At 55.8% G+C, this 13,666-nt stretch overlaps 1 protein-coding gene across 1 annotated transcript; it reads left to right on the top strand.

Moving 5' to 3' along the window:
* The first annotated feature begins 411 nt into the window (after positions 1-411).
* Positions 412-13,615, top strand: tprn (taperin). The gene is made up of 4 exons (XM_039775290.1): positions 412-2,689; positions 8,025-8,211; positions 12,514-12,638; positions 12,738-13,615. The coding sequence occupies exons 1-4, from the start codon at positions 560-562 to the stop codon at positions 12,798-12,800; spliced, it is 2,505 nt and encodes an 834-aa protein (XP_039631224.1). The 5' UTR covers positions 412-559; the 3' UTR covers positions 12,801-13,615.
* Positions 13,616-13,666: the final 51 nt, after the last annotated feature.

The following is a 13,666-nucleotide window of genomic DNA, read 5'->3' as shown; positions in this document are numbered from 1 at the left end:
AATGTCAAGCACTAATCCAGATGGACTTTGACCTCTCCAATGTCCCTCGTTCTCCCTCTTAGCCCTGAACGCGGCCATGCCACGCAGTTACAGAACGCTTCCCTTTTTCTTTTGGTTTCTGCTCCAGGCGCCTGCTTCTTCTCCGCAGCCAAACAAAGAAGGCGGCCGGGACGCGACAGCCCCGCTCCTGCTCTTTGATGTCCGCTCTGCAGTCCGCCGGCCTTATCGCTGAGCGTGCAGCAAGCGACAGGGCGTGTCCAGAAATGCAAATGAAGTCGGCCTCGCCAGGCTTCTAGCGTCAGACGCACGCAAAGCCGGCAAAGGGGGCGGGGTCAATGCCGTGATGCGGCCAAGGATGGGGGCGTGGCCAGCGGTGGCGCTGCCGGCCTTCGGTGAGTGTGTCAGGTGCAGGGGGCGTGGCCTGACCCGCTGATGCTCCATCGCAGCGCCTCTGTCGCAGCTGCCGCTTCGCTCTCGGTTACAATTAGACGTAGCTGAAGGCGGAGCGGATCGAGCAGAGCTCGGAGCCGTACCTGAGAGAGACGGACAGCCGCCAGCCATGTCAGCCAGCGAGGCCCGGCTCCTGTCTCGGGAGCAGTCGCAGGCCAGCACGGGCTCCGGGGCGAGGATGCCGGCCTGGAAGCGAGAGATCTTAGAGCGGAGGCGGGCGAAGAGCGGCGGTGCGGGGCCGAGCGGGGCCTTGTCTACCGGCGACACCTGCGACTCGCCGACACCGCCGCAGCCCGGGACGGACCACCCGCCTCCAGACGCGGAGCCGGCCGAGGGCGAGAAGCTGGTCCTGCAGGAGAGCCTCGGGTCCATCGAGGACAACCCGTTCATCAGGCTGGAGAAGGAGAGGAAGAAGCGGCAGGAGCGCGACGCGCCCCCCAGGCGCATCCAGCACATCCTGGAGGCGTACGGTAACGTGCCGGGCATCAAGACCATCCGGGCGGAGAACATTATCATCATCGAGTCGGACCCGAGCTTCTTCCAGGACCGCCCGAAGGGTCTGGCCCGGCCGAACGGCACGGTGGGCAGGTACAACTCCATCAACGACCTGCTGGAGCGCCGGGGCAGCCCTGTGACGGAGATCCGGGCCCGGGAGGTGGTCATTTACGACACGGCGCTGAGCAGGAGCGAGGAGAACCTGAGCCTGGTGGAGCCCGACAGCGAGCTGGGCCTCCTTCCCGGCCAGGTGAGTCGCCTTCTGCAGAAGTTTGACAGCAATTACGGGAAGCTCCATCAAAAGTCCCACAGCACGGAGGACCTTCTCGCGGACAGCAGTGCCCCCCGGCCGAAGACCCGGCTGATCTGTCCATTGCCAAAACGACCCCACCCTCTCCCGGCCACAGGTGCACCGAGCCAACTGCCTAGCTCTCCTACCCGCCACTGGTCCGACAGGAGCAAGTCCGTCCCCGTCTTCCAGCAGGTCCAAGACAACCACAAGCCGTCTTCCAGAAGCTTGGACTTGTCCACAAGGACGGACGTGGAGCTGCCTGCCAGTCTGTCTGCCCCTACGTCCCCACAGACCTCCCTGCCATCCAGCCCGGAGCACTTGATGGGTGAGGCCTGCCTGTCTGTGTCTTCCTTCCGAAAACGCTTTGAGCCGGCTGGCACGTCCAGGACTGTGACGGTTCACCCCAAGGAGAGAGGAGAGCGAAAGATGGTCCCCTTGGCCAATGGAACGTGCCCTCACCCGCCGGGTTTGGAAGACTCCGAAGAGCCACCGGAATGTCTTAGTCCGGTGCCATCATCCCCAAGTGCTTCCGCAAGGGGGACCCAGTCAGTGGCTTCGAGACCCCAGCTGAGGATACCAGAGGTTAGCCCCCTGGAGCCCAGTGCCATCTCGCCTCCTCAGAGTCCCGAGATGATGCCACCGAGTGCCAGCACACTTCCGTCGGCCAATGGCAGCGGCAGCAGTTCCTTTGAAATCCGCCGAGCGCCAAAGCCAGACCTTTCTTCCATTCCAGAGGGGGACCTCCAGGCCAAAGCCATTGCCAACATCCGCATCCACTCCAGGAATTCCTTCACCGTCATTCCTAACCGGGCCCGTCAAGTAGCCCCCCGTGATGACCCCGAGGTGGACGGGCCGCCCTCCCCTGTGAGGTCCCTGCTGAGAAAAGCGCAGATGTGGGATGGGGGTGCGTGGGACCCGAGACGAGAAGAGGAGCCGCCGGTGCCCGATGTGCCCCACGATGCCCCTCCGCCTGTCCCGCAAGAACCGGGGAAACCAGAATGGGAGAGTGACACTTCTGTGCCCCGTCGGGTGCCCACATGGGAGAAGGATGAGGGCTCTGCTGTAGTGAGCCCTGTTGTGGACAATGGGGAAAAGCATGGCAGCTCGTTGGGTACGGAGGATCTGCCCGTCACCAACATCGATGACATCGTGGAAGCCACCGAGGATGCTGAGCCCACCTCACAGGAATCGACATCGGTGCCCGACAAGGGGTACCTCCAAAAGACTGGCAACACGTTCACTGTGGTGCCCAAGCGCAAGCCTGCTGCCTCCGAGGCCGTGCAGGAGCCAGCAGCCTCGGAGACGCCTCTCGGGACGGGTGAAGCCCCCTATGCCACCCTGGGGGCCATGCTGAAAAAACGGTACCCGGCGGCAGAGGAGATCCAGGTGATTGGAGGGTACCAGAGCTTGGGCCGGTCGTGCCTCTCCAAATCGGGCACCTTGCGCAAGAAGGTAAGTGAGCTGACCTCTCTGGGGGGGTATGGCAGGGATGGTAAGAGCTGGCAGGGGGGCCCTGGGGACTTCTGTTCCTTTTGTTTTGGGCTGAGGTGCTGGCATTCCGAGCTGAGAGCCGGGTGGCGCTGTGCTGGCCTGCCTCTTAATTACTTCTCGTGTGTCCCACCGCTGCCCCCTGGCTGTTTGGACGTGTTGACAGGCGGCAGGCCCCTCACAAAGCCGACTACTTAGTGAACAATGGCGCGGCGTGTTAGCACTTCGTCATGCTGTCTGAGCGGCACCAGGCTGCCAGTGATGCCTCCCGCACGTCAGGGGGGCTTTTTTAAATGTGACATATGCCCCGCCCCCACGGTCAGCTGCCACTTAATGGCCGTGTGTAATGTTTAATCTCCTGAGTGTGCCGCTCAGGCAAAGTCTGCCAGCCGTGCGGGTCAAGGGTCGCTGGCATGTGCCCACATTGGGACCTGTTTGTGTGAAGCTCGATTGGCGAGGGAGGTCGCGAGGCTCTGCGTGCCACAGAGTGTGCTAAGCTGCCACTAATCCCTGGTCCCTTCTCTCAGGTGCCCATGTGCCCATTCATGACAGGGCAGGGCAGATGCCACCACCACCCTCCCTGTGACGCTGTATACGCACAGCATGGGCGTGGGAACCGAAGGGCTGAACGTGGCCGCCACCCTCTGTGACACCGCCGAGGAGGTGACTGACCAGAGTGACTGCCCTGCGTGCCACTGCTGTGATGTCCCCCGAGACGAGGATCGCTGGGCGTGTTGTGTGGACTTTGCCACTTCAGCGAAAATCAAATGGCACCCTGCCTGCGCGGGTAAACACGGAAGTGTGAAACTGCACCCTGGGGTGCGTCCTGTCGCTTGCCTGCCAGAGGGCGCCCCCCCTCCCCTTGGCACAGGTGGGCCTTCCCAGCAGGAAGCTGCCCGTGCTTGTCGTGGTTATTAATATCCGCACACCTGAGCCGGACAGGTAACTGAGACACCCGGGGCGGCACTGCTGGCCCTGGCGCTGCGTCTGCTGAGGGGGAGATGGATTACAGTGTGAGTGTGCGTGTGAGTCTGTGTGTCTGTGTACACACATGGTTGGCGCTGGCGCTGGCACTCGCCCCTCACTGCCCACACGCTTGCCCTTCAGGCAGGTGGTGGTTGTTCCTGTAAAGCTGCTGTGCTTGTCTGCCACCTCTCTGGCCCAACATCCCGGGTTTAAATTGTCATCTAGTGGGCCACTCACTGTGACAAACGCCCCCAAATGGTGACACTGAGTGTCCTGTCTTGCACTCTGTGCTGCCCGGGTGGGCTCTCCTTGCATCCCAACTGAGACTGTGTGGGCATCATCGTGTTGCGCCCCCCCTCACGCACGTCCCTGTGCCCAGCCGTCGGTGGGCCATTGGGTCAAGTCCTTGGCTGCTCGCCGTCCGTTTAGGAAAGAAGTGATGACATTCAGGAGGACCTCCAGTTTATTATCATTAATCCCCTGCAGCAGACCCCCACTGTCACTTCTGTCACCACCGTGTCTTCTCCAAGTGACATCCAGAGAGATTCCGGGATGCTGACTTTGTATAAGGTGAGGCTTCTCTGTACAGACGCGGGTTCAAGACTTGCGCCATCTCTGCAGGCGGGTTTAGCTGGCATTAGGATGTCACACGTGTTCTGTGGTTTGTCACCCTGTGACTCCGTGTCCCCAAATGTATGTCAGACTCGACTGATCTTGTCACTGGACTGTGTCGAGACACACGACTCAAAATGGCTGGGCACGTCAAGTGACACGACTGGGTGACAATTTTCCAGCACAGTCACACTTGCCAGTAGCCTACTGGGGTGCTGTGATTAACCAGTCAGCTTCAATCTTAGAGCCTTTTATCTCCCACTGTGGTGCGTAAAACACAAGACGGCAACCAGGTGAGCTTCTCCTTGGTTTGGGGGTCCCAAAGCCCACCCGTGTTCCTTATTCCTCGTCACTGCTCTCATTGGTTATCAGCTGTCACACGCACAGAGCCGATGACCAACATCAGAAGCGGACAGACCTGTGTGAGGGGCGAGTCACAGACTGGTGTGACTGAGGAGTGGCGAGGGGCGGCACGGCTGCCCACCGCCAACGGCCACAACTAAACACATTGAGTCACGTGACATGGCCTCAGGGGAGACGGAGATGTCGAGGGGAGGTCCTCGCCTGCACGAGAGCGGTGACAGATTTGCAAGGCGCTATACAGCAGCGGCACATGGCCGGGTTCTGGAAGGCAGACAGAAGCTTGAAGGTCACGAAGTTCTCCTCACTGAGCAGCAATCGGCACATCTGAGGGCGAGTTTCAGGGGACAGTGTGACAGTAAGGGCCCCCTAAAGCCACCATGCTGTGAGAGTGTTGGACCCCCGAGTCCCCTGGATTTCGCATATTTCATACCAGCGAGTGGGTTTGGTGGACTTGATGAAAGTTCTCCATAACTCGTGTGGTAGATGTGACGCAGCCCCCCAGACCACCACTTTCCATCTTCTGCCCTCCATCTTTCACTCCAACATGGCCACCCCACCCAGTCCCCCCGGTCACATGCCGTTCATGGCTCCTTCTTGAGCACCGCCACCCCAGCAACCCCCTCCATGTCTTACTGTAGGGTGGTGGGCTCCGTGTCATCCATGAAGTCCTCCTCTTTTTGATTCCCACCCCCTTCATTATTTCCTGAGGGATCATCCGGGGGTTTCTTTGCATTGCTGGCCCTCATGGATGAGCCGACTTTTGCACCCTGCGCCCCTCCCGTGACTCCCATTTCTTACCACGGGGTCCTGAACGCAGAGCTGAGGTGAGGTGAGCCTACGGAGGTCTGCAGTTCTTTGGATGTTCTCCTGGGATCTCGAATGAGTCGTCGCTGTACCTTGGGGGTCCCTTTGGCATGATGGCCTTCCCCTTGGAGACTCCAAGCTGTTACTGATGAGATACTTATGAGCCTCAGGAGGGTCTTGGTCTCCTTTGTCCTTTCTGGACTGAGAGGTTTCAATGCCCCCAACCCCCACCCCCCGCCCGGACAACGTCACTCTTGTCATGAGGGGTCTGCACATGACGGCTGCCTGCGTCCAGTCAGTGGAGTCCGCTGTTTGAAGATTTCACTAAGGGGGCAATTACCTTTTCACACCGGCAACTTTACAGCATTAATATGCGAAGGTGCGGTTTCTACCCAGCATTCTGTGCTTCCTTCGGCTCCCATCCGTCTGTCCGTCCGTTTTCTTAACCTGCTTATCCAGGGTAGGGGCACGGGGCAGCTGGAGCCCACCCCAGCAATCGTGTGGCACAAGGCGGGAACAACACATGGACTGGTGGTTCGAGTAGTGCGCCATCTGTTGGAAAGTATTTTGTAATGCATGTGGTCTTAAAATGCATTGCACTGATCATTCCAACTAATGGCGCATCACAAATATCTGTAGTAATAAAATGCCTCACTATAAACGTTTGATGCACCATTTGCTGGAATGATCAGTGCAATGCAGATGTGTGTTATGTGCCATTTGGTATGGCATTTGTAAGAGCAGAGACAGCCATCTCAAACATTTAAAGTAATCCATTTTATTACTCCCAATGTTTGTGATGCGCCATCTGTTGGAATGCCAGACATAGCAACCGGCCGGCACCCAGACAGACACAGAGACGCTTATCCTTTATTAAGGTGGATTGTAATGACCTGAAGTTCTGAAGCCATTTATTACAACAAAAATAAAAAGTGGTGCCTGTTAGGTGGGGGGCAAATACCTTTTCACAGCGCCGTTGTCCATGCCATGCTTGTGGGGTTCTCTCACTTTGGATAAAAGTCCACCCATCCATTATGTGAACCCTCTTTTTTTATCCAGTTATTAAAAGTCACCACAGGTGGCGCAGGGAGTGCCAGCCCAATACTGGGGATGGCCACATGGGTGCTACACAAGCACTTGGTGAAGATGCCACCCTGACAAAGACCAGGTGACAGTTTGAACCCCAGATGGTGACTACTGAAGCAGCAGCACTGTGCCACCCTGCTGCACTCTGTGATGAATTCTGTGTGATCCTCGTGGGCATTCGGTTATTGGCGCCTGCCCACGTGAGTACAGCGGTAGACGTGGTGGTGGTCTTGTGACGCATACACAGCTTGGGGACATTCACAGGCCTACTTCTGTTGTCTCTTTGCCATGTCCAGCATCTTCAGAAGTCGCCAGGTTTGGATCATCGGGATGTCCAAAGTCACTCAACAAAAGGAAGATGTGACCAGGCCAGCGAGAAAAGCCCCCTTCACTCGCCGTCCCCCCGCTGTTGACTGTTTGCAGTTTTTCTTTTCTGCTCTTTTTTTTTTTCTTTTAGTCAAACTGAGATCAGGCCCCCAATTTTTTTTTTCTTGGTGCTCCTCAATGTGTGTTTTGGGGTCTTGTCCTGCTGGAAGACCCCTTGATCTTTGTTTGACAGTGGGTGGCACATTCTGCTCCTCAAGCCCCCGCTGTTATCGGCAGCCCTCCAGCATTTGTAACTGCAGGCTGGCTGCTCTTTTAGATTCCAAGCTTCATCTGGCGGGTGGTCTTCATTGCCAAAGAGCCCCATTTTGCTCTCAATGGCCATTCTGGAGGGTCCGTAATGTGACCTCGGGTAATGGAGGCTTTGAACATGAAGTGAATTGGAGGATCAGCTGAATGTGCTACTTGTTGTGGGCTGAAGATTGGGTTGGGGGGCTGCGGAGCCCCTAAGAGACAATGGAGTGAGCAGCAAGGAGTCCTGATCTCCGTCTGACTGGAAACTTCTGGAAGGAGCAGAAATGTGCCACTGGGAAATCCTGCAGCCACTCCAGAAACGACGAGCACAGAGGAGCGAGAAGCTCCAAGGTGGCATCAGAATATGGCCAAGGGGCCGAGCACCAAAGGATTAGGAAAGGGGGGTCTTCGACGCTGGCCAGGTCACATTTCGCTCTCCACATGCCAGCTGACCAGACATCGTCCCTTTATTTATGACTCTGGAGGTCCTCGTATTCAGATATTCTGAATGTGAAGATGGCGCAGTGCCCGTACTGCTGCCCGTACTGCTGCTCCGTGCCGCTCTTGCTAACGTCTCGCCGTGTGTCCCTGCCCTCTCGTGTCACTCTAATTGTCATCATAGAACATTCCTCCACTGGGCGTGTGGTCCCACCCTGCCCTCCCCGCCCCGCTGACGCCAACTGCATGTCTTGTATTCTCGGGCGCTGCGCCCTGCGGACATCGACGTGTGATGTCAGGACGCGGCCTGCCTTGTCCAGGGGCCTGGAGTGAAAGGCGCTATATCAAAGCAGATGGCCTGCCCGTTTCTCGTGCCCACTTTGTGACTTTGTGTTCTGCTCTGTGTCCGCAGCTCAAGATCTCCTTCAACGACTCGAGCCTGCAGACCACCTTTGAGTACCCCTCGGAGAGCTCCCTGATGGACGAGGAGGAGGAGGAGGAGGACGACACCGGGGGCGAAGAGGAGGAGAGGCCCAGTCGCGTCCTCATCCCACGGCCCACTTTCGCCAACTCGCCTTCACCCGTGCGGAATTCAGCAGGTGAGCCTCAATCAAAGGTTACTGCCGACTTTGGGGGTCACTCCTGGAGGTCGGGGGTCTCTGCCAGCTGAATGACACTAGAAATTGCCCCAGGCGGATTTTCAAGAGCGTTAGGGACTTGCTGTTAGTGCCACACACGCTACTGCCCACCTGTCCGTTACCACCCACCCCAGGCTGTGGTGGTCCTGTTCCGTTTTATTAAAAGTGCCGCTGCTTAATTTGAGCAAATGCCATATCAGCGCTTTGAGCGGAGACGTCTGGTGGCAGACTGGGTGTGCGGAATTGGCAGGTCTCCTTCATCACAGCCCGCTGATTGGCTGAAGGGGTAGGACTGGTGGGCCAATCACGTTAACGTTAGCCTATGACATCATAAACGAGGGACAAGACCCTCAATGACCCAAAGCTGATTCACTGAGATACCGTGTTTATGGCACACATGCTGAGCTGGCTGTTTGAGGTGTGCCCACCGCCACGGGATGTCACATGTCCAGTTTATTAGATGTGCCCCACCTTCACCCGCATTCTCTGCTCAAGCACGCCATACGTCCCGTGATACCCGTGTGTGTCGTCAAGTCAGACAGAGCAGCGTTCACAGTGCCAGTTCACGTTCAACCAAGTTGGTTTGGACAAAATGAGTGACTTGGAATGTGGCATGAAGGTTGTCACCAGGCATGTCACCATTGCCCAAATGCCCATCATCCTCATCGTGGGCTTTTCCCAGAGAGCCAGTTCAGGGGTTGACCGGGAGTGGTCTTCCATTTTTTTTTTGGAGCTGATGTGCGGCCCACTATTGTCCTCTGACCGCGTCTCCCCGAGGTGGTTGACCTTACGGTATTTTGAGACGTTGTGTGGATTGTGTGACACAAGTAGTGTCTGACTTTTACTTGAGGAGCCTTTTGCTGTTGTCCATAACTGGTCGCCAAAGAGCCCCCCCCACCCATTAGGGGCGACAAGCCGGGCAGACCAAACACGGCTTTAGCGTGACCCACGTGTGTGCCAACCACCTGTTTAATAAAAACACGGGTGGTCTGCATGTCCTGCCCGTCGGAGCACTCTGATTGGTCAGTTTGGCCCTGATGCTCTAACGAGACTGAGAGTACGAGTGTAGGTGGGCCGGCCCAGCTCTGATTTGGCTGTGACACGGGGGGTCTCCAGGCCTCTGCCTGTGAGCTGGTGACAGACGTTTCATTGATGTCAAGTCTTTTCTACTTTGTTTTTGAACGTGAGTGACCGTTGTAGAGTTAGGGAGTGGGGGGTCATCTGTTCTGCCATTTTGTCTTGGCAGTTGTCATGGTGGTCTGCGTCGGCCCGTGGCGAGGAGTGCGGTGCAGGAACAAAGACGCTTCTGCTGTTGTGTTTCTGAGGTGGCCGTCGCCAATTGGCCATCAAGCTCTGCGACGACGAGGACTGGGGGTCCGGTTTTGGGTGTTTATCCCCTTTTTTTTGCACCCTTCAAGGGGGTCTCTCTCTTGTCTACAAGAGTGTTTCCCCCTCCCCCCTTGTATTGTTTTTGCGGGGAGTCAAGGCTGGGTTGGGGGTTTGGGGGGCCATCAAGAAACTGGACCTGTTAAAGGCCACTTGGGGACAAGCCTTGTGTGATTCTTGGGCCTATTAGAGAGTCGCTTTCAAGGAGGCGGAGTCGGAGGAGCCCACCAGTACCGAGGAAAGGCCCTCACGATGGCTGTAGGGCAAGAGATGGAAACATCAAAAATATCGGCTATCGCCCATCTTTGACAGGTACTGAGTGTGGCTTCTAGTGCATAATAATAATAAGAATAAATAAAAATAAAAAAAAATAAAAAATTGAAGAAAAACAGAATTCTTACCCCTCTAACGTTTAAAAATACAGCATAGCTCGCTTGTCATTTCTCAATGACCAGAAAAAAAATAAACCAACAAACTGCCACAAAGCCCCCAATTTGCTTAACGATGGTCCTCCGCATGAAACCCCCAGTGCAGGACTCGGCCGGGGGTCTCCCCCCACAAAATTCTACCGCAAACCCCCCGAGTCCGACTGGCGTGCCGGTTAACCATCTGCTTTACATTCCTAAGCCTGAGTAACGCTCGGCTGCTGCCATCTAGCGGATGAAAGAAATATTCCTGATTTGTTGCAGCATGCTCTATGTGAAGCAGCGTATTAATATTCACGAGTGGGGCGGAGCTTCTAACCAAACACAATGGCGCACGGAAGCCGCACACGCAGTCTTACAATGAACTGAAACTGGACTGTGATTCGAATCGAGGAACTGTGACGACGATGCGAGTTTGTGATCAGACGTTGACACGGAAAGTGAAACCGGCTCACGATATGACACCGAACTGGCATGATGAGCCCAGTGAAGCCTCAGCGCGGTGTAACAGTAGCTGGGTGTCAAAGGAGGGAAAAAAGTGCGATCGAGTTCAAGGAGAGACGCTGATTGGCCCCTCGCGAACTGTTCACAACGCAGCAACTGTCGATGTTCATGTCAGGAGAAATATGGCGTCACTAGCCTGGTGCTGTGGTAGGCTGTAATAAACACTAGGGGGCGCTTCAGTCGCGTAAAGAAACGGCTGACTGCTGTCCCGATTGTGACATCTGGCTGTGCGTTGGGGACAGTCTCAAAACATGTCACACCAAGGACGTGTGCCAAACCTGCATCAGCAGAGCAGTGGGCACCAGACAGGCCTGTCCTGCTGTATCCATGGTGACGTATTGCTGTTTACTTGTTTCTGTCACACAGAATTACGTCATTCCCCCGCTTTTCTGGGGGCAAACGCAGCGCTGAGGAGGTTAAGGCAGGAGTCCAAGTTCTGGTAGGGTCGGTGGGAGTGGGGGCCGCACAACGTTATTTGGCCGAATGCACTGTGGGCCGACAGCTAAACTTAGGGGGCATCTCCTGGATTTTGGCCGTCTGATCCCAGAACTCCCCTTGAACGTTTCCTGCCATCTACAGCTCGACAGGTTGGAATTGACCGTTTTGTGTTCTCTCTTCTTCTAAGGACACTCCGACCGGACCATCGGCGCTGATCTCGGTGTGGTGGGCACTGCAGCTCACGTCTGCCCACTACTGTGAATGTGGCAGCTGCGCTAAATCGCCTTGTTATGTTAACTCTTTCAGGGCGGATGTCGATTTTTGTCAAAATTCAGGGGTCCTCTAAACGACAAGAACGAATGACGTGTCACATCTGGCCGTCCTCTAACGCTACTCGGCTGTAAATGGTGACAAAACTCACCGTGACGTTTTCGTTCGACTCTCTTTGCTAGAAGGAAAGTCAGCGCCGTTGATTTGACCTCGACGTCCTGCGCGTCTACGAGTAGAGAAGAGCAAAGAACTTCTAAAATGGCACCGACATCCGGCCAGAGACCAAAGCGATCGCGTAGAACCAAACACTCCTTGGACGGCGTGCTGCGTGTGCCTGGGAGGAGCGGCACTTACGAGGACGCCGACTGCCAGCGCCAGCCGCTGCACAAAGATGAATTAAACAACATCAGATGTGCCCTCAGCAATGCTCTGAACCTTCCTCAGAGGTTTTAATTCTAATCGACTGAGAATTTCACGAGCGCTCGATCCAAAACACTCCGTCTTTAGCCTGGTGCGGCTCTGGCGTGGCGCTCGGGTGTCTCGGTTGCCCTGCTCGTCTGCCAGCTCAGCCTGGCATCTTGATTTTAACGAGTGCACTTCGTGGAGTAAAGGAAAGGAGGTTAGGAGCAGGCCAGCGCCGATACCCACCGCATGACGAACCAAGACAGGATCCCAGATTAGGACCCGCGTGCAGCCATGCAGCGGGTGACACCTCAGCACCACACCAGCTCAGGAGTTTTTTTATTTTTTTATGGTGGCTGGAGTGCCAACTCTGCCCCCAGGTTTTTCCCAGCAGGCTGGATGCCGATTAACGTCATACCTGGGATGGAGCAACAGCAGGTTAAAGGCCTTGATCAGGGGCCCAACGGGGTGGCGTTTTCGGGATTCAAACTGGCAACCTTCCGATTGCCAGTGCAGATCCCCAGCCTCGGAATCGCCACTCTGCCAAAAGGAATAAAGGAAAGAGAGCCTCGTAAACGTTTAAACGCAAAACCAAAAATCGGAGTCGAGAAACCTTTGCACAAGAAGCAGCAGTGCCAGTCAGAAAGCCAACGTACCGAGGAGCCACTTTAAGGGACGCCGCTAAATGTGACCTCTGGCTCCCATTGCCATAGCAACCTGGATGAGCGTCCCTTGCGTAAAATGGTGATGTCCATAACAAAGCTAAGGTTGTGTCCCGGTGAAGTAAAGGTATGTTTGAGCCCCCCACCCTTGACCTGACGTTTCAATCCCCCCACAGATCTGTCCACTTACATGCCCAAGCACTCCATGAACTTCAGCACTTGGCAGGAGCAGCGGCTGGACAAGAACGGGTCTGCGGGAGTCGGCCAATCGGCACACGGCGGTCTAAACACGGAGGAGATGGTAAGTGGCTCGCGTTCACGTTTGTGAGGGCCGGGACCCTCCCGGGCATCGTTTTGCCCCCCTGACCCTGTGCTGCTCTCTCTCTCTCTCCCCTTCTAGCTGACCCCTGCAGACGTAGACTCCTTATCAGACTTCCACAGCGAGCCGGCTCTCTATTTCTGAGGAGTGATGCCCGAGCTACCCGCCTCCGCTGAGGACCCCCAGCACTCCGAGTCCAGGACGGACTAAACTCCGTGGCAGCTACGGGCCGACACTCCACTTCTTTGCACAAATCAAAACGGATTTCGTTTGGGTTGGGGAAGCGCGTTTGAAAAAGAAAAACATAAAAACCGATGAGGCCAAGAAGGCAGCACCCTTGACGCGGTGTGCCTCACCTTCCAAAATTTGTTTCCACAGTGCCATGGCCTGTGACCACCGCAAGACTGAAGTGCCATGGCCGCAGCCCAAAGACCCTTCCGGGCCCCATCTGTGCCAAGCAGAGTGCCACTGGATCGTGTGCCCGGCTCTCTGTGCCATGACATTTCTCTCCACTCCAATTGATGGGAGTCTTTCCGTTAGGCATCAGCAGGGGATGCCATCTGTGTCACTTTGTCCAACTCTCTCTCTGTCGGTCTGTCTAGCTCCGATTTGTGACCCATCTGTGCCAACCCCTCAAATGCACTACGGCCTTCAGCTTTTGAATTGGTGCTAAGTGTCTACGGGCATAGAATTCTGAAGAAACCAACGGTGGGTATGTCATTAGAGCGGTTGGCACCCTCTTCCACCTGCAGACAGCAGCAGAGACTTTCCAGCGGGCGAACCTCCTCTGCAGTCTTTCCTTTATTTTTCTTTCTTTCTCTTTCCGCTCCTACGGTGCCCTCCATGTTTGTGTTGTACAGAGCTAAACTCCGATCTTCCATTCTGTCTGTCTGTCTGACACTCTTTTGTAGATCTTTCCTGTCCTCCTCCTTTATTAAATGTAATGTCGATTTGTATCACTTACTGATTGTTTTTCCACAAGATTTAACTGATGATAAAACGTACTGTAA

The sequence above is a fragment of the Polypterus senegalus genome, chromosome 13, assembly GCF_016835505.1.
Source record: "Polypterus senegalus isolate Bchr_013 chromosome 13, ASM1683550v1, whole genome shotgun sequence".
In the NCBI taxonomy this organism is placed as follows: Eukaryota; Metazoa; Chordata; class Cladistia; order Polypteriformes; family Polypteridae; genus Polypterus; species Polypterus senegalus.
Note: the sequence above shows the minus strand (reverse complement) of the source record. Positions and strands in the feature narration are given on the sequence as shown.

Bases quoted from the DNA above. Each gene is read 5' to 3' on its own strand.
- tprn (XM_039775290.1), top strand. From the start codon at position 560: ATGTCAGCCAGCGAGGCCCGGCTCCTGTCTCGGGAGCAGTCGCAGGCC. The intron at 2,690-8,024 runs GTAAGTGAGCTG...CTGTGTCCGCAG, and splicing joins CGGGCACCTTGCGCAAGAAG to CTCAAGATCTCCTTCAACGA. The intron at 12,639-12,737 runs GTAAGTGGCTCG...CTCCCCTTCTAG, and splicing joins GTCTAAACACGGAGGAGATG to CTGACCCCTGCAGACGTAGA.